At 48.3% G+C, this 27,646-nt stretch overlaps 7 protein-coding genes across 9 annotated transcripts; 3 read left to right on the forward strand and 4 right to left on the reverse strand.

Moving 5' to 3' along the window:
• LOC8063584 (photosystem I reaction center subunit VI, chloroplastic) lies at positions 31-981 on the forward strand. Its single transcript, XM_002440192.2, has 2 exons — positions 31-394; positions 519-981. The coding sequence occupies exons 1-2, from the start codon at positions 131-133 to the stop codon at positions 696-698; spliced, it is 444 nt and encodes a 147-aa protein (XP_002440237.1). The 5' UTR covers positions 31-130; the 3' UTR covers positions 699-981.
• On the forward strand, positions 5,170-8,567 carry LOC8063586 (uncharacterized protein At1g76660). Its single transcript, XM_002440194.2, is given in 4 exon segments — positions 5,170-5,576; positions 5,802-5,933; positions 6,689-7,922; positions 8,095-8,567. Coding segments are annotated over 3 exon segments (1,587 nt in total). The 5' UTR covers positions 5,170-5,576; positions 5,802-5,807; the 3' UTR covers positions 8,322-8,567.
• Positions 9,638-12,633, reverse strand: LOC8063587 (rop guanine nucleotide exchange factor 9). Its single transcript, XM_002441462.2, has 7 exons — positions 12,025-12,633; positions 11,815-11,931; positions 11,494-11,648; positions 11,275-11,349; positions 10,887-11,159; positions 10,467-10,787; positions 9,638-10,362 (listed from the first exon to the last, which is right to left on the reverse strand). The coding sequence occupies exons 1-7, from the start codon at positions 12,347-12,349 to the stop codon at positions 9,976-9,978; spliced, it is 1,653 nt and encodes a 550-aa protein (XP_002441507.1). The 5' UTR covers positions 12,350-12,633; the 3' UTR covers positions 9,638-9,975.
• On the reverse strand, positions 13,357-14,689 carry LOC8074585 (transcription factor LG2). The gene has a single exon (XM_002441463.2). It carries the CDS (start codon positions 14,281-14,283, stop codon positions 13,588-13,590), a length of 696 nt encoding a protein of 231 aa, XP_002441508.1. The 5' UTR covers positions 14,284-14,689; the 3' UTR covers positions 13,357-13,587.
• LOC110430000 (protein MALE DISCOVERER 2-like) lies at positions 15,137-18,111 on the reverse strand. Of its 3 annotated transcripts, none has more exons than XM_021446786.1 (7): positions 17,819-18,111; positions 17,088-17,603; positions 16,659-16,849; positions 16,417-16,549; positions 16,157-16,311; positions 15,750-15,947; positions 15,137-15,655 (listed from the first exon to the last, which is right to left on the reverse strand). In XM_021446786.1, exons 2-7 carry the CDS (start codon positions 17,530-17,532, stop codon positions 15,383-15,385), a joined length of 1,395 nt encoding a protein of 464 aa, XP_021302461.1. In that variant the 5' UTR covers positions 17,533-17,603; positions 17,819-18,111; the 3' UTR covers positions 15,137-15,382. The 3 variants fall into 3 exon arrangements, with proteins under 3 accessions (XP_021302461.1, XP_021302462.1, XP_021302463.1); XM_021446787.1 differs by having other exon boundaries at positions 15,139-15,655; positions 17,088-17,649; XM_021446788.1 differs by lacking the exon at positions 17,819-18,111 and adding an exon at positions 17,729-17,797 and having other exon boundaries at positions 15,139-15,655.
• Positions 20,864-23,328, forward strand: LOC8074586 (aldehyde oxidase GLOX). The gene is made up of 2 exons (XM_002440195.2): positions 20,864-21,678; positions 21,776-23,328. Exons 1-2 carry the CDS (start codon positions 21,151-21,153, stop codon positions 23,108-23,110), a joined length of 1,863 nt encoding a protein of 620 aa, XP_002440240.1. The 5' UTR covers positions 20,864-21,150; the 3' UTR covers positions 23,111-23,328.
• LOC110430107 (DIMBOA UDP-glucosyltransferase BX9-like) lies at positions 25,252-27,632 on the reverse strand. The gene is made up of 3 exons (XM_021447100.1): positions 27,348-27,632; positions 26,712-27,243; positions 25,252-26,284 (listed from the first exon to the last, which is right to left on the reverse strand). Exons 2-3 carry the CDS (start codon positions 27,205-27,207, stop codon positions 25,389-25,391), a joined length of 1,392 nt encoding a protein of 463 aa, XP_021302775.1. The 5' UTR covers positions 27,208-27,243; positions 27,348-27,632; the 3' UTR covers positions 25,252-25,388.

Consider the following 27,646-nt stretch of genomic DNA (forward strand, 5'->3'; position numbering starts at 1 on the left):
ATGCGAGGCGGCCACAACCTCCCAAACAAATCCCAAAATCCTCAGCACGATACGATTCCACCGAATTAAGTTTGTGCACGTAGTACGCACTGGGACACCAGTGAGCAACACAACAGCCAGTGCGCGCGCCATGGCCTCCCTCGCCGCCGCCGTCTCCGTGCAGCCCGTGGCCGTGAAGGGCCTCTCCGGCAGCTCCATCTCCGGCAGGAAGCTCGCCGTCGCCAGCAGGCCGTCGTCGTCGGCCCGCGCCGCCTGCCGCTCCACCCGCAGGGCCGCCGTCGTGGCCAAGTACGGCGACAAGAGCGTCTACTTCGACCTCGAGGACATCGGCAACACCACCGGGCAGTGGGACCTCTACGGCTCCGACGCTCCCTCGCCCTACAACCCGCTCCAGGTGATGCTTCCATTTCATCCAATTTCCTGCAGTTATTCTTCCATACTCTCGTAAAAGAAATCGTTTAGGACAATGATATGGGCTGTCAAACCTAACTTTAACCTCTTATTTTTCACGTCACCAGAGCAAGTTCTTCGAGACGTTCGCGGCTCCGTTCACCAAGAGAGGCCTGCTGCTGAAGTTCCTGCTGCTGGGCGGGGGCTCCCTGCTGGCCTACGTCAGCGCGTCGGCGTCGCCGGACCTCCTGCCGATCAAGAAGGGACCGCAGCAGCCGCCGCAGCCGGGCCCGCGCGGCAAGATCTAAGCTCATCGACCAGCTCCGGCCTCCATTTGCGTTGCATGGTCTAGTAGTAGCTTGCTTTGTACTGCTAGCTCCCGGTCGGTCGCACTCTCAACTCGCCATGGATCATCATCCCTGCCTGTTACGCTGTTCATAACTTTGGTATATTTGTGATGCTGATATTGTGTACTCTTTTGGCACACAATTAAAAGAGCCTTTTAGCCGTGTGTCATTATAAAAGACCACACAATTCCTTCTACTATATACTACTGAAAAATAAAAAAATGGTGTTGCATGCCTTTGTATATTATGAGCCTAACTGCTTGGTTGGTTCCAAAACTTGTCAAGCCAAAATTATGACTTGCTAGAATGAAGGCTTGCCAAAATTAGGACAAAAAAATGTAAGAATGCAATTGGTCGAGTGCCATGACATAGTAGTGATCCTTTTTTTTCCTCTTATGAGATTGAAGAAGTTTCTAGTGGTTTTGCCATGTTTTTGACCATAAATATTGGTGTGCCAATTTTTTTGGTAATGAACCAATTAATAGCCAAAGTTTATAGGTTTGTCTTAATTTTATTGAAACCCAACCAAGCAGGCCCCATATCAACCAAGTACATATAGTATAGACAACTTTATTACAGATATTTTAGAGAAAAATATCCATGAATACATCCACAGTTGTGTTAAATTTATTTTATATAAAAAATCGTATCGTCGCCCATCTGTAGATATATTTACTTCTTCATTGAACAGGGTAGATAAATGTGGGCCCTAAAATTGCCACGCCACAAAAGAATGGTGATCAACATGAACATGAGGCTACACAATTATATAAATCTTAGGTCGTGTTTGGCGCCGCTTTAGCTCTAGCACCATGGAAGCCGCTTCAGCTCTAGCACCGTGGAAGCTGGAGCTAAAGCATCAAAATTATGACTCCACCTTTAGAGACTCCACTACCTAGAAAATTACTAAGGCATTGGAGATAAAAATTTTTGGGGTGTCACATTGGATATGTCGGAAGAATGTCGGGAGGGGTTTTTAGAAACTAATAAAAAAACAAATTACATAGCTCGTCAGAAAACTGTAAGACAAATCTATTTAGCATAATTAATCTATCATTAGCACATGTGGGTTACTGTAGCACTTAAGGCTAATCATAGAGTAACTAGGCTTAAAAGATTTGTCTCGCGATTTTCAACCAAACTGTGCAATTAGTTTATTTTTTTATGTACATTTAATGTTACATGCATGTGTCCAAAGATTCGATGGGATGGATGAAAAAATTTTGAATGGGGAACTAAACAGGGCCTAAGCATTATGTTTTGCATCCACACGAAGAACTATGTACCATCACAAATGAGCAGGCTACATGGGACATGCCGCTACCTATGTGCTCTAGGAGCAACTAAGGTCAGTCTCAATAGAGTTACGTTAGAGTTTCATACACATTAAATATGTTGATGTGATACTGTATTAATGGAGAGAGATGATAAAGAGTTTTATAGGAGTAGAGAGAGTTTCATCTCTACGAAACTCTTCTGCACTGTTTCTAAAATATATATGTGTTAGAAACTGGGTCATAAAACCCCCACTAAAGATGGTCTGACAAGCTTTTTACGAAAAGTTAGAAATAGTTTCACCAGGCTAATTTATTAGAAGAAAAGCTACATGACTTTGATTTGATTTGGGGGCTTGGAAAACAGCATGCTACACTTTGCCTGTGTTCCATTGATGCACAAGAGCTTAATGGTCATGGGGATTGGGTGTATCCAAGTAACCCTAAGAGGAACCCACACCCCTTCTTTTATAATGTTGCGTCGTGCATGTTGGATTTGTACTTGCTTGCCCTACAGTGGTTTTATCAGTTCTGCATTGTTGTTGTACTTCTCTAGCTGTCATTTATCTTTAGGTGGGAATTTATTGTTGTGATGCTTTTATAATTAGTTGTTGCATATGTTGCCTTTTCTTCTCTACTAATATACGTCCAGCAATTTTTTGTCAATTTGCTGCTCGAAAGAAAAAACTGGGAGCCTAGGACATAGCTATGCAAAACTCCACTTGCTAGCTATTGTTGTACAGCTCCAAAATTTTATACAGCTCTTGCATATGAACCAGAAAGATTTGGTTGAAGCCCTCTCTCACCATTCGAAGCTAACCTTGTATGAGCCTTCAAGTGACCAAGTAATGCTTTGCCAAAAAAAAAAGAACTGTTCTTTTCTTTTGTGAACTCCTTGTATTCCACTCCGAATTTTACAGCTTTCTTCAATCGGCAAATAAGAGCAAGAAGCAAAGAGGCAAAGTGATACTAAGAAACATATGCTGAAGAAGGGATGTGAAGGATGCCGTTGTGTCATCTTCCTAAGCTTGGAGGCAAACATCGTTTTGTAGTATGGTTACATACATTGCAGCTGAGCGTCGTTGCAAACAATCAAGCAACGAGCATTCAGCAGCCCGTGAGCTTCGTGCGTGTATTATCATCATGTTCAATTGTCACGATGCATGCATGGCTGTGGTCTGTGGGAGAAGAAAGGTTGCCGGTGGTGGGGCAGCTACGAACGAGCTTCGCGTCACTGTCGACGGACGAAACCAAAAGAGGCGCTACTACCAACAAGCTGTCACGTGGAGACCACCCCGGCCGGCGGCCCCCGGCGGCGGAGGAGCTGCTGCCCTTTTTGACCACACCACTCTCATTTGCAACGTACTACTACTACGTAGCTTTTTGCCCCCATATTGCCACGGGAATTAATGAACGATGATGATTGCGTCCTCTCTTTTTTTTTACAAATCCTATTTAGCACGACTTCAAACGTGTCTGACTACTCAGATCATTACATTTTAGCTTTTCTAGATATATTAGTTTTACTGTACATCTAAATATATTAAAATACCTTATGATTTGGGGAGAGCAAAATAAAAGAGTTATAAGCTCTATATGGTCGATCTTAGGCCTTGTTTAGATGTGAAATTTTTTTGGATTTCACTATTTTAGCACTTTCGTTTGTTTGTGATAAATATTGTCCAATCACAGACTAACTAAGGTCAAAAGATTCGTCTCGCGATTTACAATCAAACTGTGTGATTAGTTTTTTTGTTTTCGTTTATATTTAATGCTTCATGCATATACCGTAAGATTTGATGTGACAGAGAATCTTAAAAAATTTTTGGATTTCGGAGTGAAGTAAACAAGGCCTTATGCACACAAGCTTTTTGCCCCATTCCATGTTGGGCGTGGCAGTGTGAAAGAAGAGGGAGGACCCTGGCGCTGGCGCAACCAACCGCGGTTGCAGATACGGATCCAATGATAGATGGCGCAAAACCGGTAAGTATTAGTTAGGAAACGATGAATTTGATGAAATTGGAGTTGGGCACCATGCAACGACAATGATATGGAACATTGAGATTGTTTTATTTGGGGAGTGAGACCCGCCTAACGAACAAGTTCTTTCACCGAGATTACATGGATATTTTCTTTTGGTAACATAAAAATGGACACAAGTATGCCCAGCTATTGATTATTCCTGAACTATGTATTGTTGCAAGCTACCCATTTCAATTTTAGCAGATTCCAAAGTTGTTAGAGGAGTTACTACAATCTGAGTTACTCTTTTGATGAGGATTGATGACATTTGAGTTAGCCGTCATGAGAAAGCATGTGCCCAGCCCCTACACATCACATGGGCCTTTACGGTTGGGCCTTTTTAGCCGGTTTTACAAGGTTCTACACTAGTGCCAGGAAAAACAACATAAAAAAAAGTATTAGCCATCTTGAGATGACCACCAACAGATAAGAACCTGTACAGTTTTGTCTTACATAATTATTATTATACGTTGATTCATCAATGACGAGCGTGGACGTTGTCTATACTTTGCTTGCTGTGGCCTACCTCTCATTATACATGACGGGCCATTTCATCGTTTTTATTCTCGTTGATTGGTGTGAGGACCATTAAGCTCTTATGTATCATCATCTGACGTTCTATAGATATCCTTTCCTCATAACCATATTTCAAAGTGCATGTTTTCTATTTGGAAAGTCGTTGACTGATCAATGACAACAAAATAAGTGCATCTTTCTCCTTTTGTCACAAAAGAAAACATGACTTTTTAGGATCTTTAGGCTAAATTAGTGCACAATTGAAACTTTAGATTTCACCTAAACATATACACTAAGAAATTACATAATAGAGTTACTTTCTAAACCATGAATTTAGATAATTTTGTCAATTTTTTGGAGTTTATTTAAGGCTAAACATGATAACTTAAGACTCAAATATAGCATTACAGAAATAATTCTACAAAATTACAATAATTATGTTGGCACGTACGTACAATCAAGTTATGTTTACTTTCTAGCATATACTTGAAAATTTTGAAGACACGTAGATTATTTGTTTGGATCGACCAAAAGTCTTTTCAAAAAAAAAACATACGTGTTTTACTTTTACACTATTGGTGGTGGCTTGACTCAACTGCTCAGTGCTCAGGCACCTTGCTCGCCCGCGCGCAGCACGGCAGCACGCAAGCGACGGCGCGACGCTCCACCGCTCTCCGCTCGATCCCTCTCTTCTCCCATTTCGCAGGCGACGGCGCGACGCTCCACCGCACCGCGAGGCAAGGTCCCTCTTCGTTGAGCTCGCTGCTCGGGGTTCGGGGCGGGTTTGAGTATCTGATTTCGGGTGCGGGTACGCGGATGCTCCACCCGCCCCCGACCCGCTCCGTTGCCATCCCGTGCCGTGCTCACCCCCCTACCTTTTCTTCTCCGGTTCACCACCCCCTCGTGCGCTCTCCTCACTCTCACTCAGCTCTCTCTTTCTCTCTCGTGGGAGACGACTGGGCGACCGCCGGCGCCGACCGTGCTCAGGCCTTCGTCGAGACCATCGCCGGCGAAGAGCACCCACCAGGTATGCGCACTTCTTGTCTTCCCTTCCAGATGCGCGAAACCGAGCACGCAAACCCTAACTTAAGCTATTTGGCTATTTGCAGCTGGATCTGATCTAATTACAGGTGCATACGCGCATTATGCCTACTAATTTCGATTCCTTGCAAAAATTGTCGGCTGTATTTGTGTACACCCATGCCATTTACTGGGTCCGCCTCTGATCCCGAGCAACCGTGTGTGTTTACAGTCAGAGATGTCTTCAGTTGGGAGCAGCCCTGGCACCAGGGCGGCGAATGGTGCCGCTGCCATCAGTGCTGCCGCGACGGCAGCAGGCTCAGCCGACGCCAGATTCCACTCCCAACTACTACAGCAGGACAGGGTACATACACTATATACCACTTGTTGTTCCATGGGCGGATGCAATCGGGCTTGGGCTTTAGCTGCAGCTTTTGCCTTGCATGCTTTAGATATGTGGACGACAGGATCAGTACCGGAATTTTTAGTCGGCCTTGACGACCTAGATTGGCAATTTGGGCCAGCCTTTGCTTACTCAGTACGAATTGTACTGCCCTGCAGTGGTTATGACTTGAAACTGGGCATCTTTACCAGCAATAATTTGGCTTCAGTACTATATATATGCTTGGTTGCTTCTGTCAGATAATTTATTTAGTTGGATTTTGCTTTTGCTATGTTGTAATGCACACGTTTTGCACTCCTTATTTTGTTTTCAGTTCCAGAGGCTTTTGTGATATCATTCCTCCAGAGAATGTATATACTAATAAGTTCTTGATTTTACCCCTCGATACACTCCCACCCATTTGATGTTGAAGTAGGGGCAAAAAGCTTTTACACCTGGGATAATCCTTGCTTTATGATAAAAATCTTTTTCCATGTGAATACTTTTGGATTTTTGTGAAACACTAACATTTCGTATGTTCTATTGTATGATTCCTTTGATGCTTATTCTTATGCATTTTTTCTTCCCACAACACAATGATAATAAAAATGTTTTTTTGTATACAAAGTATAGATTACTGCTCCTTTGAAATTTCGTTGTCATGTGTTTTCTTTTATTTCTGTGGTGACAGCTAAGTTATTTGCTTGGACTAACACACGCTTCTCTACTCTAAACAGCAAAGTAGATGGGCTGGCTGCTTTTCAGGTTTATCATGTTTCGGATCGCAGAAGGGCGGGAAAAGAATTGTTCCTGCAGCACGTACTTCTGATGGGAATGGATCAAATGCTCGTGGAAATGGTCAATCTGGTGCCAATTCAAACCAAAATATGCCTATGAATTTATCTCTTCTGGCTCCACCATCATCACCAGCATCCTTCTCAAACTCTGCCCTTCCTTCGACTGCTCAATCACCGAATTGCTTTCTGTCTGTATCTGCAAACTCTCCTGGCGGTCCAACGTCTAATATGTTCGCTGTTGGGCCATATGCTAATGAACCTCAACTTGTCTCGCCACCTGTCTTCTCAACTTACACAACTGAGCCATCCACAGCACCATTGACCCCACCACCTGAACTAGCTCATGCAACAACGCCTTCTTCTCCAGATGTTCCATATGCTCGATTTCTTTCTTCTTCTATGGATATCTAAACTGCCAGCAAGGAGCATAACATGCCTTTCTTATCAACAGCCTATTCTGGTGGTTCAGGACTCCAGGCATCCTACCCACTTTACCCTGAAAGCCCTTGTAGCAGCCTCATCTCACCAGCTTCAGTAACTCCGAGGACTGGTCTATCCTCACCTATACCTGAGCAAGAGGTTCCTCCTGCCCATTGGAAGACCTCTAGGTCCGCCTGCGACACGCCATACTTCAGGGCTTCACCAATTCCTGAGCAAGAGACCACTGCACAATGGAAGACCTCTAGATCTGCTTGTGACACACCGTATGCCAGGAACTCACCAACCAATATTTTTGGTCTGGATTCATCTACCCCGAGAAACTATATGCTAGATAGCAATTTCTTTCGGCCAGCGGCATCTGCTCAATTCTACCTGGACCAGGCTCAGCAGACGTTTCCACATAATGGCGGGAGGGTTAGTGTATCCAGGGAGAAGCAAGATGCCGATGAAATCGAAGCTTACAGAGCTTCATTTGGGTTTAGTGCTGATGAAATTGTCCAATCTCAATCTTATGTGGGGATACCAGATGCGGTTGATGAGTCATTCAGTATATCACCATTTGGAAACAATGCTCCTGCTACTGAGATATGCCCATTTAGTGATCTGCCTAATGAGGTTCAGAAGGTGGATAAATCATGTGCCTACGCTAAAGATGGCACAAGTCCAAAGAAATCAGCAAACCAACTCTCCATTGATTCTCCAAATAAAGTTCTGCGCTTGGACGTGTTCAAAGGTAACATTGGATTTTTCTTGGTACTGTGTGAAATAATAATCTGCTGAATTGAAATACATATTGTAGGCTGATTTGTACACCCAGATTTTAATAGTAACAAATTTGTTATGGCCCTACTATTGTTGTGTTTCTGTTTCCACATGCTTATTGTGTTTCTGTTCTCAAATGGCAGGAACAAAAGGAGGTCATCAGTCTGAGGACGAGGGTATTGTGAAAGATGGTCATCCTTTCAGAAGGACAACAGATGAAATATCTCTAAAACCCATAGAAGTAAGGAAGAAATCTCTTCCTGGCCATTCTTGCTCAGATGCAGAAATCGAGTACAGAAGGACAAGGAGTTTGAGGGATGCCAATGGTGTTTTATCGCGGCGGAGTGCATTGGCAAGACAATTGCATTAATAAGTCACTAGTATGCAGGGTAATTTCATAGTTCATGTAGCCTAATGTGCATTGAATTCGAGCTGTCATTAGAGTGATCTGTAGCCGAAGAGTAGCCTTTATCGTATATGAGGATTATATTACCAGTTTGTGTTCTAGATATGTGATGATGAGCTTGTACTCTGTTTGAACTCCAAGATCCTCTTTGTAGACACTCCAATCGTTCGCAGGAGCAGTGAAATGAAATATCGTTGGTACATTATTACAGGAGTTGTGTTTTGGTCTTACTGATGATGTAGGCTGTGTTTGAATTTTGCAGCCTGCTGATTGGGAATCTTTGTTCTTTTTATTTGCATGTCAGCAAGACAGCAACTTGTGTAACACAATCAATCTGACGTCTAGGTTCTTATATATATACGCAAAGAAAGCAACAGCTGGTCGACGTCAAGAATATTTTGAACTGTTTTTCACTTGTCGATGATTATTATTTATTCTGCTACATAAAAAAAACTTTTGACACATCTGCTGCTCCTCTGACGTAACGGAGAGACGTCACCTTTGCCGTTCAAACTAATCGGCGCCAACGCTCCTCCCGGCATGAGTATATTTGTTTTAGGTCTTGTTTAGTTCCAGAAAATTTTGCAAATTGTTTCGGATTTCCCGTCACATCGAATCTTACGGTACATACATGAAACATTAAATATAGACAAAAAAATAACTAATTACACAGTTTAGCAGTAATTTACGAGACGAATATTTGTCAAATACAAACGAAAGTGCTACAGTGTGCGTTTTGACAATTTTTTTGAAACTAAACAAGGCCTTAGTCTTCTATGCAATTTTGTGGAAGGCGCTCAAGAATAGCATTTTCAGCAAGGGTAGCATTAGAAGAGGCTGTCATGAATAATGAAGATACAAGTATAAAAACAAAGTGAATATGAAAGCCAGGGCTTGGTTTCGGTGATAATGCTTACGCTTTAAGAATTTTTCGCGTTTATTAGTCGATTAGATGTTACATTATCGTTAGGCAAACGTTTGCTGTGGTTTTGGTGTCTTTTTAATTGCATGCTGCTGCTTATGTTAAGTAGTAGTATCCATCCTCTGTCATCCTGTTACAAATGATCTGTTATTGTTGTTTTGTAATGGGCCTGTTTGGTTCCCTTCATTAAAACTTAGCTACTAAAACTATTTTAGCTACTCTTAGGTAACTAGTGGGACTAAAGTATTTTATCTTCTTTTTAGTTAGTGTGTTTGAAAGTTTAGCTACTAAAGTGACTAAAGTTTAGCTGACTAAAATTTAGTAAGGTGAACCAAACAGGCCCATTGTAAATAAAGGACTAGAATTTGTAACAATATAGGAAGTCATAAGGAGTACCCCTAGCATTGTCAAGAGAGAGAAGCTCAATTGAACATGGCGTTACTAGAAAAATACAGTCGTTTCCCCTCCTTATCTTTTGAAACCATAATACAAGTACAAATCCCACAGGCCCGTCACTGAGCGCCATCTCATGATTATGATCTTATAATTACTTCATGTAAACATGCCAAGACCTCACATTGGCACCCTTAATCCGGAATGTGATGCATAGTCCTTTGGACATCTGTGCTATGTACAAAGTTTCTTCCGAAGGCTCTGTGGCAGCATGATCCATCTATCCTCATACCCCTATAGCAGCTAGTGTCTAGCTATTGGGCTTCTTGTTCCACCCAAATTCTCAAGGTATGAAAACCTCTTGGTTGCAACTGATGACATCTTTGTCAGCTTTGGACCGTTACCCTCCTTGCCATATGTTCTGAGGTCTTGGTCCCGTGGGCCCACGTAGTCACATAGCATCGGCGATACTGGTTCCATTCTCCTCATCTTCTCTACCTCAGCCTTAGCATCCGAGACAACCTTGTCGGTGTCGTCTGAAGTTAAACTGGCGATTATCATTGATTCTGCGTTCTTGGGATCTTGTGTGGCCAAGTCCGCATTGAGAACATCTTCGATTCGAGACATGACTGTGAAAGCTAAGCTCTCCAGAGTCCTGGAGTAACTCTCCAAAATGGCAAGGCCAACATCCTGATGAAGAAAAAGGGTAGAAGGGAGGTATGCAAATTATGCGAGTAAACAAAGCACTGTGGCGTATCTGAAAAGGCAATGTTAATTCTGAATGCTTTCTGTACCTTGTTGCATTGGATTTTGCTTATGTCTAGGGACGACTGGGCGATGCCAGGAAATCTGTGCTTGATAAGGAGAAGAACATTCTCTGCCCTCCCTTCAAACATTCCCCTCTTCTCGTGACTGACGTTATGCCCCCACGACAATTTGCTGTCCTTGTGGGTCATTTTCTTCTGCCAGATGACTACTGAGGCTTCGACTCGGTTCTTCAGATCAACAATGTTGTGTTCATCCGACAAGTCTACAGAGCGTAGAAGTTCTTCAGGGTCAAAATAATCGTCGGTTATAAGTTTGTACATTGAATCTCCAAGGGTGGACTTCCCATTCTAGCAGACATATAACAAGAGAAGTTATAGAGTTATATTGTTAGAGCTGTTGTAAACAGAATATGGCAAGGCGGTTAGCAGACTGGTCTTATGGATCACCTTTGGTAGGGACTCCGTGTATGATTCAGGAACCTCCATTTCCATGAGAATGTTAGCATTGATAGCCATTGCTGCCTTCAGCACCTGTGCAACAAGTTCCTTCTGGTTCTGAAGCCATTTCCTGTATGCATCTGAGAGCCCATTAGGAGGAACCCTGACAGTTGGGAGCCACCATTTGTCGTCCTGCCTCGGCATGTTTCCCTTCCCCGATTCATCTGAATCTTTCTTCACATACCAAAACTCCTGCTTACCCTCGAAACTGTCAAGGTATTCCTATTCCACAGGAGACATATGCAATGCCACAAGTTAGAATTTTAGATATCCATCCCTCTGAAGTCTGAACTGTTCAGTTCAGTAAATTATCAAGATAGAGCATGCCCGTGCTTACAAGGAGCATTGCATCGAGCTTGCGCAACGCAGGGATGTTCATTTGTAGATCCTGACGCTGCTGAGTTATCATTATCTGTTTGACATGAAAACGCGTCAATTTAAGTTGGTTAACGCAGTGGTGTTTAACGCTGTATTGTTGTATAACGAATTGGAAATGAAGCTGAATACTTGAATAGTACAGCAACAGCAAGTACTGAAATAGGGGGATTTTTTTTACCTCCATGCAGGTCCCATTCTCGGCGACCTGCCGCGAAGGAACAAATTCAACAATGTGATCGGAGACGGACAAAAGCCAGTCGATCTCCTTCGTCCACCGCGATTTCTGGTCGGCGGCCATGGGCTGCAGACGACGCTGCTCACCAAACACAGAAGCTGAAAAGATGGCATCGCGAGAAAGAACGGGCAGTTGATCAGGGTTTCCACTAGAAATTGGGCAAAAGCTCAAATTGTGGAATTGCAGAAGGAAAAAAATGATGTTTAGAAAAATAAGGAAAGAGAGGATTCTTGGGTGGGGAATAAAAAAAGAAAGGGGGATTACCTGCAAGATTAGTGATGGCGTTGGACAGGGCAAGAGCAGAGGTCACCCCTTTGCCGGTGCCGGACATGTCCTCCCCCAGCAGCAGCTTGGAGAACTTCTCCCTCACGATCTCCGCATCTGCAACCCACAAACGCGAATCATTTCTCCAACAAGATTGCAATTTGCAGCAGCATAACGAGCGTTGGTTGATGGTCCAAGAACAACCGTCACCTGAGGGCGGGCCCTCGTGCCGGACCGGCTTGGGCGGCACCGCGAGCGAGGACGAGCTACCGGCTGCCCCCTTATCCGAAGGGCCACCGGCCAGCGGCGGCGGAAGGTCAACGGACAGCCGGCTCCCCTTGGACCCGCAGCTCCTCGACAGCGCCCGCCTGGTGCAAGGCTGCCCCGGCGCCGGCGCCTGCGACTGCGCCTCCATCGAGGAGGCGTCCGTGCCGTCTGAGGCCAGCGAGAGCGGCGACGACGACGACGCCGACCTCCGGCGCCTGAACGAGAACCTTTCGAGGCCGTGGCCGATCTTCTGGAACGGCCGGGCCATCACGAGCGCATGGCTGGCACGCGCGCGCCCGCTACGGCATCCGCAATGTCAACGTGGCGCCTTTTCTTTCTTGGCAGAGAGAGAGGGAGGGAGGCGGTGGGCGCGCGGTGGCTGGCTAGATTTCGGGGACGCTGTGTATGGGAGGTGAGGAGAGGGAGGGGCGGAGGGAGGGAAGCACAAGCTCGGGGCGGGCGTGCGATCTGCTGGAAGGCTGCGGTTGCTGTTCGTGTTCGTGGGTGGCAGGCGGAGCAGAATGTGGTTGGTTTCTCGGCTTTGCTTTGCCCCACGCCAAGCTTGGAAAACGGCAGCGTTCCCGGCATGCAGCGCCAGGCTTTTTTATCGTGCGCGGCCGCCGGACTCCGTGCGGTCCGGCTGGCTGGCCGCCAAATATAAAGAGCACTGAGCACGGACGCCTTGATAGCACAGCACGGCGCCACGGCCTGCGAAATCTTCCGCTGCTCGTGCGATAATGGCAGGAACCGTGCCGTGCATGGTGGCGTTGGCCTCTCGTCCTGCTTGCGCTTGGCCCAGCTCTTAATCGGTGGATGAGTACAAATTCCTCATTGCCGTTACTTTTGCCTTTTGAAGAACGTTAGTTGAAACCATAATATAGCAGTAAAAAGAAGCCAAATTCTGTAAGGTCTTGATGGAGTGGATTGAAATGATACTCTAATCTACTTTAACATATATATAAATTAAGATAGATATATACGTATCCAAACAAGACAGTTTCCTCAACTAGGAGCTGGTAAATTTCAAGGTCGTAAGGAGAGCTCAAATTAGTTTGGTTGGTTGCCGCAAAAACTCTGAATCTCTGCCTCGCCACCTTAATTTTTTTTAAGTTGCTCCTACCGTTCCAAAATAACTAAAGTTTGAGGTTTATTCTAAAATCAAACAATTTACCTTTTGTCTGCAAAAAAACCAATTTACCTTCGATCAAAATTATAAAGAACACCATCATTTATGGGACTAAATAGGTGCTGAAGTTTGGTTTATGCTGCTGCTTATGCTAATTTGTGTGAGAAGCATCAAGAGACGGTGGTTTTGTGCGCAGCACATTCCACTCGTTAATTTAGAATCAAACAATCCACTCGTCAATCTCGTGCATTTTATTCATGTTCTCGTGCCCCTGTCACGGCCCAGACAGGTACAGCCCGGCAAAATCATGGGACGAGCCAAAAAAAAACTGGGCTAGGCCAGGCAGTGCAGGAGAACTCGAAAAAACTGGGCCAGACATGTCATCCGTCCCGGCCCGACCCGTGCTTGAGCCCAAACTCCCGGAACCCGATCTCCAGGTCCGCGGCGGCGACGAGCAGCTCGGCCGCCTGCGCGGGCTCCAGTATCTCCACCGCCCGCTTCACGGTGCGCAGCCGCAGCGCGTCCGCCCTGTCCAGCACGGCCCTGGCCGTGCGCACGAGGCCGGCCACGTCGAGAAGCCCGGACCCGTCCGCCGACGGAGCGGCCACGACGCCGTGGCCCTCCTGCACGAGCGCCATCTCCCGCGCGAGCGCGTCCTCCTCGGCCACCGTGCGGCGCTGCAGGTCGTCGACCTGCGCCAGCTGCGCCGGGGTGAGGTCGCCCAGGTTCCCCGACCGCACGCCGAGGAGGAGGTCCGGCAGCTGCGCCTCGAGGCGGCGCCCGGACTCGGTGTAGAGCAGGTGGACCAGCGTGGTGGGCCGCCACCCGGCGAGCCAGTACGCGGCGCCGCGCTCCGCGGGGGTGGCCCACGGCGCCGACAGCGTCCACACCGGGTCCAGCCCCGCGCGCGCCGCGCAGTAGGATTCCAGGTGGGCCACGAAGCGGCCCACAAGAGCGGGGAGCTGGGCCGCCGCGTCGTCCGACCACCGGGCCGACGCCAGGTCCCGGCGCAGCGAGCGCAGCCCGCGGAACCAGAGGTGGAAGCGCCGGGTCGCCGCCTCAAGCTCCAGCTCCATTCCCGCCGCCGGCCGCACAGGCAGGCAGGCAGGCAGGCGCGCGGCGGGAGGTGTGTCAACGACGACGACGACGACGACGACGAAGAAGCGTGGGCGGTGGGATTTATAGGGTGCGGCCGTGGAGTGGAGGCGATCGGACGACGGACGGACGGCTGCGGGCTGAGCGTATGAGGTGTCGCGAGGTGGCGCGCATGCAGGGGGCCATGTGTGCCACGAGCACTGGCCGTGTGGTTCTGGACGGCGACGCCGTCACGCCGGCGACGCGCGGGTGGGCTGGGGTGACATGTGGCCCGAGGTGCCAATGGGTTTACCGTCTACTGTAGAGGTGTCGCGACGCGCCGACTGGTTGGTCTGGTCCCAGGGGTCAGCTGTTTTGTTGATGACGCGAGGTGACGGTGACGGTGACGGTGACGGAAGAGCTACTGGTGGCCTTGGAGCGCAGAAGTTTGGGCTGTCATTTTTGGGTTGGATCCCATCGCATCCCATCTGGATGCCTGCAGATATTTTGCACTGGACGACGGTATTGAATCATGTGTGTTACTGTTATTGCACAAGCTCAAAAAAAAGTGTGTGACTGTTCACTCAGGTTTGCTGGAAACAGGAGAGTCATCTCGGCCTCATCTTGTTTTATAATAGTTGGAGCTGTGGATAGTGCTGTCTGCTAGTGCTGTGCTGTGCTCCCAAGATCAGGTTTCTGAATTTCTACTTTCCGGTAGGTATCAATAATGGAGGTTTTATTTGCCTGGCTGCCGGCCATGGCGATCGGCCGGCGCGTGTCATTAGTAGAATCTTTGTTTCGTCCTCGCGTGTCTCGTTCCTGTCCCAGGAACCTCAAAAGCGGAGGATACGTGTATATCTTGCCAGAACACCAGCACCTTCAGAGTTTCAGACACATGATGGTGCAATGCAACGGGTGGTAGAAATCGTCGGTTCACGAGGATTACTAGTACTATTCCTGCAGTTTCACATTTACAGCAGGAGATATATATATATATATGCAGTTGTCCAGTTACGTTGACGATGCTGGGCGATGCACAAAGGTTGCATAGCAGCAGTATGCACAGCGACACAGCCTGCAGGGGCATCCCGTCTTGCCAAGTTAGCTTCCTTCCGCGGTCGAAAGCACCTCCAGCTCGGCCCACCAGAGCGGAGACAGCCTCGGCGTCGCAGCGACCGGCGAGATACCGATGGCTTCTCTCAGCCTGGCAGCGACCTCCCTCATGCTCGGTCTGTTTCTGGGATCGCTCTGGATGCAGGCACGGATCACCTCGCCGATGACTGCTAGCTCATCTTCCCTGTGAATGTGATCGCACAGTGTTGGATCCAGCAAGGAGGCTATACTCCGGTCATCGTTGGCTATGCACTCCAGAGCCTAGGAAAGAAGAAGAAATACAACGTCATCATTTGATTTTTTTTTCATCATCAATCAAGTAGAAATGATGTTTCATCGATAGCGTCGTCATTACCGAGCTCACGAGGGAGCGCTCGTGTCCGGGGTATGGAAATGGAAGTTTCCCTGAGATGATTTCAAGCAGTAGAACACCGAAGCTATGTACATTCCCTGCTAACCCAGCGGACACCTGTTCTTGGTGATGGTCGAGCTCGCCATTCGTCGCCGTTTTGGCTTCAGAAATCACTTCATGCCAAACGCTCATGTCCGCTATCTGCAGGAACAACTCAGGTCTCAGGGTGGATCAAGTTGCAGTTCCTTCACACTGATGCTAACACAGCATGGTTGTTGACACCAAGAGGTTTCAAAATTTGGTAAAACTCAGGGAGTGATAATATGAAGTTGGGTAGGACAAACAAAAGAAAAGAAAACATTAACCAAGACTAGCTTATAGCCTTATGGAACTGGGATGGGAGTGTGTACCTTTGCAGCACCATCTTCAGATAGCAGTATGGAACTGGACTGAAGATCAGGGTGCACCACAGGAGGGCTGAGCTCATGCATGTGCTGGATGCAGTATGCTAGTCCCATGATAATCCGCATCCTACCTCGCCAAGCGATGTGCTCAAAATCCTCAGCTGCAACAAGTTTGCAGAATTGTTAATTACTCGTACACAATATTTACAGAGCTACATGTACAGTTCAATGGTATGGTTGAATTAGCAAGAACAGTTTCTATATACCATGAAGACTCTCATGAAGTGTCCCATTCGGCGCGTACTCGAGCACCATCATCCTGGTGAAAGGTTCCTCCTCCTCACAGAAGCCAAGCAGATTGATGAAGTTCTTGTGGTTTATTCGCGACAGGGTGTCTATCTGCTCAATTCATCATTAAAGTAATTCAAGCTAATATGCAAATACACAAACTCAAATGGGTGTGTTGTTCACATATATCTAAATAAATGGGCCAAATTCTGATGATAACCTTTCTCCTGAAGCAGGTCTCTGAATGCTCTGACCACTCCTTGCTCGATGTAATCATAGTGGACACCACGGCGATCTCAACCCCAGTTGACAAAGTTCCCTTGTAGACGGTGTAGTGTGGGTAGCTCGCCACGATGTTACTGAAGTCCTCACAGGCACGTTCCAGCTCTGAACGCTGCAACTTTGGTACTCCTGATGAAGCAATGAGAATCAGCTGGGTTAATTGCAACAAGCAGCAGCTTAAGTTGTACTAGATATCTGAACAATTCAGACAGCAAAGTATCAACTGAATCTTCCATCCTATTTTTTTTCCCTTGCAAGTAGTACAGATTTTTTTTAAAAAAAAGGGGGGATGTAAAATAATTTTGAGCACATATATGAAGGAACTAGTAGCAAATATAGTACTCCCATACAATAGCAGTATGTATACCTGTAGCAAAGGCTTTCTGCAGCTGGCCACTGAGTCCAGTCTTCCAAGGGCCAATGGTCGCAACCGCACTCTTACGACAAAGAAGCCAGCACGCTAGTCCAGCAAGCAACAGCAGGGCAAGCGCCGGAAGAACAACCATGTAGAGCCACCTCATAGATCTCGACAAATAAGCCGCCGGCGTCGTTGGTGCCGCCTCGCTCGGATCGTTCTGCCCCCCGTGTCGACTGGGAGACGCCGCCGGAAAAGAGCCGGTTCCATGAGACGGGACATGAGCGTCGACTGGGACGCCATGAACGTTCGCAGGCAGAGGCAGCGCGGCGAGATTTGTGGTGTCCTGCTGAAGTAGTAGCCTCCGATGGCTCGGCTGCGCCGCCGGCAGATCCGCGGCGGTCATGGCAGAATGGAGGGTCAACATGACCAGCACGAGGGAACTCGACGCGTCCATCGTTCGTCGGCGTGCCCAAAGATCGGTCGCATCAGATGAGCAGATAGCCTCTACGCGCTGCGTGCCCTCCCCTGAGAAAAAAAAAGGGATATGGCAGAATCATCGGCGTCGTCAGGGCTGCATGTTTTGAAGCATTAGAGATACTAGTAGAACACTGGATAAAAAAAGAGGTGTTGGGAAATTCAGAGTTTCAGACAGCTCCATGATTGATCGCATCGCGTCACCGACGACAACTGATCGAAGAAACATGATTGATGAGAGGAAGCAGGGTAGATTGAGAGCTTACAGTGTGAACGAAACGAAGAGGAAGACGATGACGAGGGAAGGGTCGGAGTTGCTTCGTGGCGGTAGTAGTTGGAGGAGCCAATAACACACACTTTTCTTTGTTACCAGTGACAAAGAAAAAATGGGGGACTGCTTTGCTTGATTGAGATTAACGACTACTAGAGCGAAACCGGCAATCCCGTTGCTCGTCGCAGTTGCAGTTGCGGACAGCGTCACAGTTTTGTCAACGAAGCGTTCAATAACTGGGGCTGGGGGAATAAAGAACAGCACCCGAGGGACGGAGCCCACTGCCCACCGCTATCGTCTATCGATCTCGTCCATGGCACGGCTCGCGTCGTGTCCGTCCGCACTGGCACGTAGCTCCTTGTCATGGCGCGCCGCCACGGACGCGTAGCGTTTTTTTAGAAAATCGCAGCTGCCGTCGTACTGGGGCGCCGGCCGGCAAGTCAGCCACGTGAACGGTGAACCTAGAGTGCGTAACGAACCAGAAACTAGTCCAGAATCTGCGTCGCAGTCGCAGCTTGCCCGAAACAAAGACCGCGCGTGCAAAAGCAAGAACCCACCGGGCCGCGCTCGCCGAAAACTTGTCCGTGACTAGCGCCGCGACGACGGCGACCTTGGGGACGGGATGGACTCGAGAACCCATCGATTTCGATTTCGATTTCGATTTCGATTTCTAGCGGGGTTTGCGGCGCCAGAGGCCGTGCCGACGGCGCGACGCCGAACGCGGCACACCCCCCCACGCCTGCGCCTCGGCGCGCGCGGGAGGAAACGGCCGGAGGCTACTATAGCCGTTGCGGCTGGTCCCCCTGAGCAAGTCGTCGGTTTCGGCAGGCGCGCGGGGTCGAGACCGCGAGGCGCCGAGACCCCGAGGTCTGCTGCACTCTGCTACGGGGCGCGTCACGGCCCACGAGCACTAGTGAGCAGCCAAGCTAGCCAACCAAACAGGACAGGAGGCTCCGTGCCGCTGCATTCGCTTGACTTGGGGCGACGACCGCGTCACAGAATTGGTCATTCATGGCTGTTTCTTGCCCGTTGGCAGTAGAGCCAGCCAGGTAAAGATAACTGGAGTCTACACCGTCAAAACTCTTTTGTTTGCCACACATCCTGTTGCGTAGATTGGCTGCATATATTTGTTGGTAGTTGGTGAGGCTTATAATATATGATCGATCATTGTCACGGTATGGATAGAAATGGAGAGGAAGGATTCACTGGCTTGCAGTCTTGCACAAGACAAAGGCGATACTGACTAAACGTGAATGTTAGATAAGTATTCCAGCGATGACAGCGACAAACGCGAGGCATTGACTTGGAGCAGTGCTATCTCCACAGGCGACTGGTTCAACTTCAAGCAGGCTGATGATAGATAGTGGCCTTGTTTACTTCCATCCAAAATCCGAAAAAAAAATTCAAGATTTTTCATTATATCGAATCTTTGAATACATATATGGAGCATTAAATATAGACAAAATAAAAACTAATTATACAGTTTATTTGTAATTCACGGGATGAATCTTTTAAGCCTATTTAGTCCATAATTAGATAATAACTTTCAAATACAAATGTAAGTGCTACAGTGTCTCGAAAAATTCGAGAAGAAACTAAACATGGCCACACTATGGCCCTGTTTGCTTCAACTTATCTACCGAATCTACTAGTCATTCATTAGTGTTTTTCTCTCATAATAAATCAACGAATAAAACTTTTAGCCAATTTTTCAGACATGTTGTAAAGGAATCTTAATTGTTCATTCATGTGTGCATATGGACATAGTGGTGGAACTTTAGTCTCATTTTAGCCTTGTTTAGTTCATTATCAGATTTTTTTTGGCTAATGTAGCACTTTCGTTTGTATTTGACAATTATTGTTCAATCATGAATTAACTAGGTTTAAAAGTTTCGTCTCACAAATTGCAGGTAAACTATGCAATTAGTTATTTTTTATCTATATTTAAAGCTCTATGCATATGCAACAAGATTTGATGTGATGAATTTTTTTTAAAAAAATATTAGATTTTAGGTGAAACTAAACAAGTCCTTAGTAGTTGAAGTGGATGATGTCATTTTTAGATATGAAAGCCCTTTGCTCTCCGCTTCACTATATCTAATGTGAGAAGAGAGAAAGAAACTCCATGCGTGTGTGCTCGCGATGACAGCCGTGTGGCAGGGTCAGAGCGTGAAAGAAGAGGGAGCCTGACAAAGCCCTTTTTATATAAGTTAATTACGAGAAATTATTCAAGACATACGTTTTCTCTTTCTCTACTTTTTTTAGTCGTTTCAAATACTTACTGATTTATCAAGTGTACGGCCAGAGTGTGAAAGAAGAGGAAGCCTGACAAAGCCCTTTTTTATATCTAAGTTAATTACGAGAAATCACTCGAGACACACGTTTTCTCTTTCTTTAATTTTTTTAGCTGTTTCAAATACTTGATTTATCAAGTGTGTTTTTAGAGAGGTGCTTCAATGAAAGTGTGAAAGCACCCGCTGCGCCCTTTGTTTAGGGTAGGTTGCTTATTCTTATTTGTGTACTTCGTCCACTTTAAATTATAAATTCCTTTGGTTTTGTTAGATAGATAGATTTTACTATATATTTAGATATAGATTTTTTTAAAGAGCAACAAGAGGTTTGCCATGGTTTTATTGACGATAAAAAGAGCAAAAACATGATTACAAATGCATGACTAGAGTAACACCGGTGGTCCACAACTACCAATCCTGATGTGACAAAAAGAAAAAGAGAGAGAGAGAAAAAAAAGACACAACAGGTCAGAAAAAAAGGTCATAAAAAGTACCTCCAAAAAATCCAAGAGGAATGGCACAACACAATGACTAAACGCAACTAAAAACTTAGGAAGACAACTTTAAAAGAATCTGTGGTAGTATTTGTTATAGTGCCAAGTTAAACTGTTGTATATCATGCTTGCACAAAGAGAGTAGCTAGTTAGATTCGATGTCACGAAAGAATATTTAAAATTTTTTGGAATTGGTGCAACTAAAAGGCCTTATTTCTGTTTCAATCATCGGCCCAGCTTTACTGAGATGCCAATCTCGGGCATCCTCCATTTTACATGGGTTGGACCACTTGGACGGAGTAACGACCACGTGGTTCTCGCTATATTTGAACGCATGCCTTCCCGCGCGAATCGCGCACCGGCAGCGCGAAGGCGCCAGCTATGCACAGCGAATGGAGCTAGAAACCGCCGGCGGCGAGCGCGCGCGACGAAGACGATCCAAATTTAGGCGCCAGAATGACTAGAGGAGCGGTCACGCAGGAGGAGGCCGGAGGGAAGGGGGAGACCGGCTCCTCGACCTCTCCGCCGCCGCCGCCGCCGCAATGGGGTCCCCACCCCGCTCTGCGGTCATCGCCGTGGCCTTCCTCCTCCTCGCCTCCTCCGGTGAGGCGTTCTTCGACATCTTCAACTTCTTCCACCCGCACTCGGAGACCGACTACTTCCAGAACGCCTTCGAGGGCACGCCGGAGCAGACGGTGCCCACGCAGACGGAGCAGGAGGAGCGGGGCGCCGCGCCGGCCCTCGCCACGGGCCTCACCAGGGTGCCGGCCGGGGGACCGCCCAGCAAGGCTGCGCAGGACACGGTCGCGCTCCCCGCCGACAAAGGCGGCGGGGCAGTCGGCTCGTGGACCATCGTCAGCGAAAACTCCGGCGTGTCGGCCATGCACATGGTCGTTATGCGCCATGGCAAGGCCGTCATGTTCGATACCAGCACCACCGGGCGGTCACTCATGCGGTTGCCCCAGGACAACTGCCGCATCGACCCGCGCGCCAAGGAGGAGGGCACCATGGACTGCTGGGCGCACTCCGTCGAGTTCGACTACAACACCGGCGGCCTCCGCCCTCTCAAGGTTATTGGCTGCCTTAACGTTCTTGCATGCATGTGCAATGGCTCCGGTCCCAGTCTCAGGCCGGTTTTGATGGCATGCAATGCAATGCAATGCGCAGATCTTAACAGACACATGGTGCTCGTCGGGCGCGTTGGACCCGGACGGCAACCTGGTGCAGACCGGCGGCTACTTCGAGGGCGAGAAGGTTGTGAGGACCCTGAGCCCGTGCGACACCTGCGACTGGCTGGAGCAACCCAACAGCTTCGCCGAGGGGAGATGGTACGCGACGCAGGTAGCGCTCCCGGACGGCCGGTTCATCATGTTCGGCGGTCGCCGCGCCTTCAGCTACGAGTACGTCCCGTGGCCCGGGAAGTCCAACGACAAGGCCGTCCGGTTGCCCTTCTTCCGCGAGACCACCGACGACGTGGAGAACAACCTGTACCCGTTCGTGAACCTCCTCCCCAGCGGCAACCTGTTCCTCTTCGCCAACGACCGCTCCGTCATCTTCGACGCCAAGTCGAGCAAGATCGTGCGCGAGCTCCCCAAGCTCGACGGCGGGAGCCGCAACTACCCCGGGTCCGCCATGTCGACGCTGCTCCCGCTCGACCTCCGCAACGTCACCGGCGACCCGGAGCCGGTGGTGGTCATCTGCGGCGGGGCGCCCAAGAAGGCCTTCAGGAAAGGCGAGAACAACACGTTCCTGCCGGCGCTCCGCGACTGCGCCCGCATCAACCTGGCAAGGCCCGACGCGCAGTGGGAGAGCGAGGACATGCCCGTGGGCCGCGTCATGGGCGACATGCTGATCCTCCCCACCGGCGACCTGCTGCTGCTCAGCGGCGCCGCCAAGGGCTGCGCCGGCTGGGGCTTCGGCAGGCAGCCGGTGCTGACCCCGATCCTGTACTCGCCGCGCAAGGCGGAGGGCCCGCGGTTCCGGGCGCTGGCGTCGTCCACCATCGCGCGCATGTACCACTCCAGCAGCGCCGTGCTGCCCGACGCCACCGTGCTGGTGGCCGGCGGCAACGCCAACGCGGCCTACAACTTCAGCGACGTGGACTTCCCCACCGAGGTGCGCGTGGAGCGGTTCACCCCGCCGTACCTCAGCGATGATGGGGCCGCCGACAACCGCGCGGTGATCGACTTGGCGTCGTTGCCCGTGGACGGGATGCGGTACGGCGCCCCGTTCGCGTTCCGGTTCTCCGTGACCTCCGAGCCGGCCGTGGTGGAGGCCGACGTGAAGGTCACCTTGTACGCGCCGCCGTTCACCACGCACGGCTGCTCCATGAACCAGCGGCTGCTGATCCTGCACTTCACCTCGTACGTCCAGGAGGGACGGAGCTACAGGGTGTGCGTGGACGGGCCGGGCAAGCCGGAGCTAGCGCCGCGGGGGTACTACCTGCTGTTCGTCGTGGCCAAGGGCGTGCCGAGCGTCGGTGTGTGGGTGAAGGTTTGGTGAGATCGATCGGCCGATCGTTGGATTTTAATGGGATCGATCCCCGTGTGGGTTTCTTTTTCTTTTTTCTTGATCGGGTTCGGGTGGTCAACCCGTATTGTACAGAAGTGGAGAGCCAGGCTACTAATTAATTGTGTAAAGAGTAAAGTCCATCAGCGGTCCTTAAACTTGTTTGGATGTTTCATTCTGGTCCTTAAACTCGCAAAATGACCGTTTAAGTACCTAAACTTGTTCGATTGTGTCATTCTGGTCCCTAAACTTAAAAATCTCTCATATAGGTCCTCAAACTTGTTCAGTTGTGTCATCCCGGTCCCTAAACTTGTTTTTAAGTCTTATCTGGGTCAAAACAGGACGAATCTAAAAACTCTATATTGAAAAATAATTCATAACTTTTTCATATGAACTCAAATGAAGATAAACTTTATATTAAAATTGTAGGCAGCAACATGATCTACAACTTTGCAGTTGAAAAGTTTTTAAATTAAAATCGTTTAGGTTCCCAAAATATTTTTTATAAGTTTATAAATTTTAAAATTTAAAATTTAAAATTAAATTTTATAACACTAAATGACTTCAAATAAAAAAACTTTTCAACTACAAAGTTGTAGATTGTGCTGAGGACTATAACTTTGGTATAAAACTTGTCTTGATTTGAGTTCATATGAAAAAGTTATGAATTATTTTTTGATATAGAGTTGTTAGATCGCTTTGTTTTGACCCAGATGAGATTCAAAACCAAGCTTAGGAACCGAGATGACACAACTGAACAACTTTGAGGATCTAAACGGATGATTTCTAAGTTTAGGGACCAGGATGACACAATTGAACAAGTTTAGGGACCGAGATGACACAGATGAACAAGTTTGAGGACCTAAACAATCGATTTGTGAGTTTATGGACCGGGATGACACGACAGCACAAGTTTAGGGACCGGTAGTGGACTTTACTCTTGTGTAAAATATTGTTTGAGTACTCTTGCTCGGCTTGTGTGCGTCTTTTACCTAGGGATGGATAGATGTTTTTGGGATCAATCAGATTGGCCAGATCACCGCTGGATCACTATGTGATGTGTGCTGTTCTTTGTTTCCCCTTGCTTCTCACTTTCTCAGAACGTTGCGTCGTTGGTGCGCTAGTTTGAAGAACACACGTATAGTAGACTAGTAGTGGGTAGTCCACGGATTGACAAAAGACAGAAGGCGTGCATGCCGATGCCGCTGATGTTCAGAAGCTTGACAACATTGATCATTAACAAATTGTGCGGTATTCATGATAATAGTTTCAAGAAAACATCTATCTTAGTCTCAATAGTGAGTTTCATGTTATTGTTTTTAATAGTGCCATGCACGCCTTCTGTTTTTTGTCAATCCGCGGACTTGATGAAGAGTTTCATTATGTGGTTTCAAAAACGTTTAATTTTAAGACTCATAGAGAGTTGATAACTATGCCATGGCGCCAGCGGACGGATGGCCAAGTTGGTGTGCTGGCAGCTCGCCGGCCTCCTCGCGACGCTCAGCCCTTCTGATCTGTAGCCTCATCTCCGTCACTTTGTTGCTTGTCTCGCCTACGGTGATGGCAGATCTCCTCCTTTCTGTATGCATCTTCGTCTCCTTGCAACTACCAGATAGCAGAAATGTCGTGTGTGGAGCACCGCCCCTGCCCTCCACCCTCTTCGTGTTCTGTGGTAGACTGGTAGTCATTCAAGAAGGAAAAGGGCAGCGTAGTCGAAGGAGTTGAAGCAGATGCATGGCCTCCGCTCAGCAAGGTCATCAATGGATGAGCTGTTTCTGCACTGGTGTCTTCACTCGGCAAGCTCCGGAAAGCTAGTCAGTGTCAAAGATATGGATGTATATACTCCCTTGCATAATATCTCCATCAAATTTCTAGTTTTATTCAGTCCATCTGGATGAGCAATGGTGTTTCTGCATGCATTTTGTTTTTATGCTGACACATTGTTGGTACCCCAAAGAATCCGGTCATGTTTTGATCTGAATTTCTGACCTCAAATTTGGGCGTTAATCTGAATATATTCAGTTCCGAGCTTCTATTTGAAACTCTGTTCTTAATCTCATTGCCCGTCTAGTGGCCATTCATTGTGATGCAATGTTAAGCAAATTTGTTGTCCCCAAAATAGTATGTATGAAATATCCACATAAACTGTTCTGTGACTGGATGAACTTTATTCAAACAAATTCGGCTAGAAGCATATAATATCATTGTAAAAGAAAATACAGCGAACATCGGTATGCTGGCACCAATATTGCGCTTGCAGGTAGAAAGTATGCTAAAATGATATTATGAAATCGACCAAGCTGACCAATGCTCTGTGGGACGACCCATCTTTGGTAGCACATTTTTCAGCCATCTCTTTCAAGTCCTTGGCTCTGTCTCTGTACTCTTTCGCTTGCTTGTCGTCCATCAGCTTGTCAATAGCAGCTCGTATATTCCCTCTTCGTAGCTGAGTCACCACCCCAATCTCCACTCCCACCTTCCAGAAGTCACAAACATACCTGGCAGTGCCAAATTGGTCCCCAAAACACGGCCTGCATAGCATGGGCACGCCTTGGGATATGCTCTCCACGGTTGAGTTCCAGCCATTGTGCGTCAGGAAGGCGCAAATCGCTGGATGAGATAGCACCTCTTCCTGTGGTGCCCAGTAGACAATCTTACCACGACCATGTATCTCCTCCTCCAATCCGTCCGGTAGCTGTAGCTTGGCGGACTCCAAGCTACGGCTACGGACAAGGCTCGGCCGAACTGCCCAAACGAACGGGCGCTTGCTGTCTGCAAGACCCCAGGCGAGCTCAACGAAATCGGGAGCGTCCATGGCGGCGATGCTACCGAAGCTGACATAGAGCACGGAGCCAGGCGCCTGGGTGTCCAGCCAGTCGAGGCACTCGCGGCCTCCTGGCATGAGGTTGGTCTTGACGACTGACGGCGAGAGTTTATTGAGAGGACCCACGGCGAACACCGGGATGGACAATTCCTCCCTGATTTTATTCACGTTGTTGGCCTCGATGGCATCGAAGCTGTTGAGTATGAGGCCAGATGCCTGCCGCGCTCTGGCCACGACGTTGCCGACCATGCTGGCGAAGTCGTAAAGACTACTCGTGTCGATGCGTTCCAGGTCTTTCACACGGAACGGAGGCAGCTCCGGCACCGGATCGTCCTTCTTCGACTCTGCAGAGCCGGGAACAAATGAGGGTTGTGTGCCTTATTAAGCTGATGATGCCAAAATTAGTCCATGATTATCAAATACACACTGTAAGTGTTAGAGTAGCCAAACCTAAATATTTTTGTAAACTAAACAAGACGTTAACGTTATTAGGTCTTGTTCAGTTCACCCAAAAACCAAAAACTTTTCAAGATTCTCCGTCACATCGAATCTTGCGACATATGCATGGAGTATTAAATTTAGATTAAAACAAAAATTAATTGCAGTTTGTCTATAAATCGCGAGACGAATCTTGTAAGCCTAGTTACTTTAGGATTGGATAATGTTTGTAAAATAAAAATGAAAGTGCTACAATGTTAAATCTAAAAACTTTTGGGATCTAAACAAGTCCTTAAGCTGATGTCAAAATTTCTGATAGGAGCCAATTGTTACCTTGTACAGGCAGGTAGCCCTTCTCAATTAGCGTCGGGTAGGCCATGAACGTCCGGAAGCTTGCCGCGCTGTTGGTGAAGAGCCCCAGCGACGGAACGCCTAGCTCCTGCGCAGCTGCCTGCGCTGAGAACCATACTGCGTCGGTGATCACGCAGTCGACACCGCCGCTCTCCTTGTCGGCAACAAGTGCAGCTACCCTGTCCTTGAAAGGCGCCGCGAAACTGGCGTTCAGATCCATGACAACTCTCGCGATGTCCTTGGACGCCATAAGCTCCGCCGGTACATCGGCAGACAAGGACTCGAAGCGGTACTCCGTCGGGTGGTTGGCCGGATCCAGCGGCTGAAGATCGGTATGGAGAACGATAATAGCGAGGCCCCGACGGTGAAGGGCAGCGGCTAGGCGCAGCATTGGGTTTAGGTGGCCCTGGTAAGGTAACGGGAATAGCACCACGCGGCGGCCGGCATCGGCACCGCTGCTCGGCTCCATGGCATCCATGTCCACGGACTCAGTGGCGGGACTAGGATTTTGGAGCTGGGTATTCAAAATGTATGAGCGAAGCAGGGAACCCAAAAACAAATTGAATCTGAATTTAAACTTAGAGAAGCAGAGAACTAGAGGCTCAGCTTGACTCACACCTCGTTGCTGCTGGCTGCCGGCCGACGCCCGGCCTCGGCCGTCCCTGCCCCCGGCCCTACCGGCTGCCGCTGCCGCCGGCCGGTCGCCGGATCCCGACTGCAGTGGCAACCTACGGCCTGCCGCTGCGCAGTGCCAGTGCGCGGTGCGCCCTTGCCGCCACCGCTCGCGGTCGTCGCTAGACGCTGCTTCGCTGGCGACTCCGCTCCGCCGTCCGCGTCCGGGATGCGCCGTGCGCGTGCGTGCTGGAGCCGGGAGGGAGCAGGCGTGAGGCCTGGTGGTCCGGGCTGCGGTTAGAAAT

This window comes from Sorghum bicolor, chromosome 9 (assembly GCF_000003195.3).
Source record: "Sorghum bicolor cultivar BTx623 chromosome 9, Sorghum_bicolor_NCBIv3, whole genome shotgun sequence".
NCBI classification, from domain to species: domain Eukaryota; kingdom Viridiplantae; phylum Streptophyta; class Magnoliopsida; order Poales; family Poaceae; genus Sorghum; species Sorghum bicolor.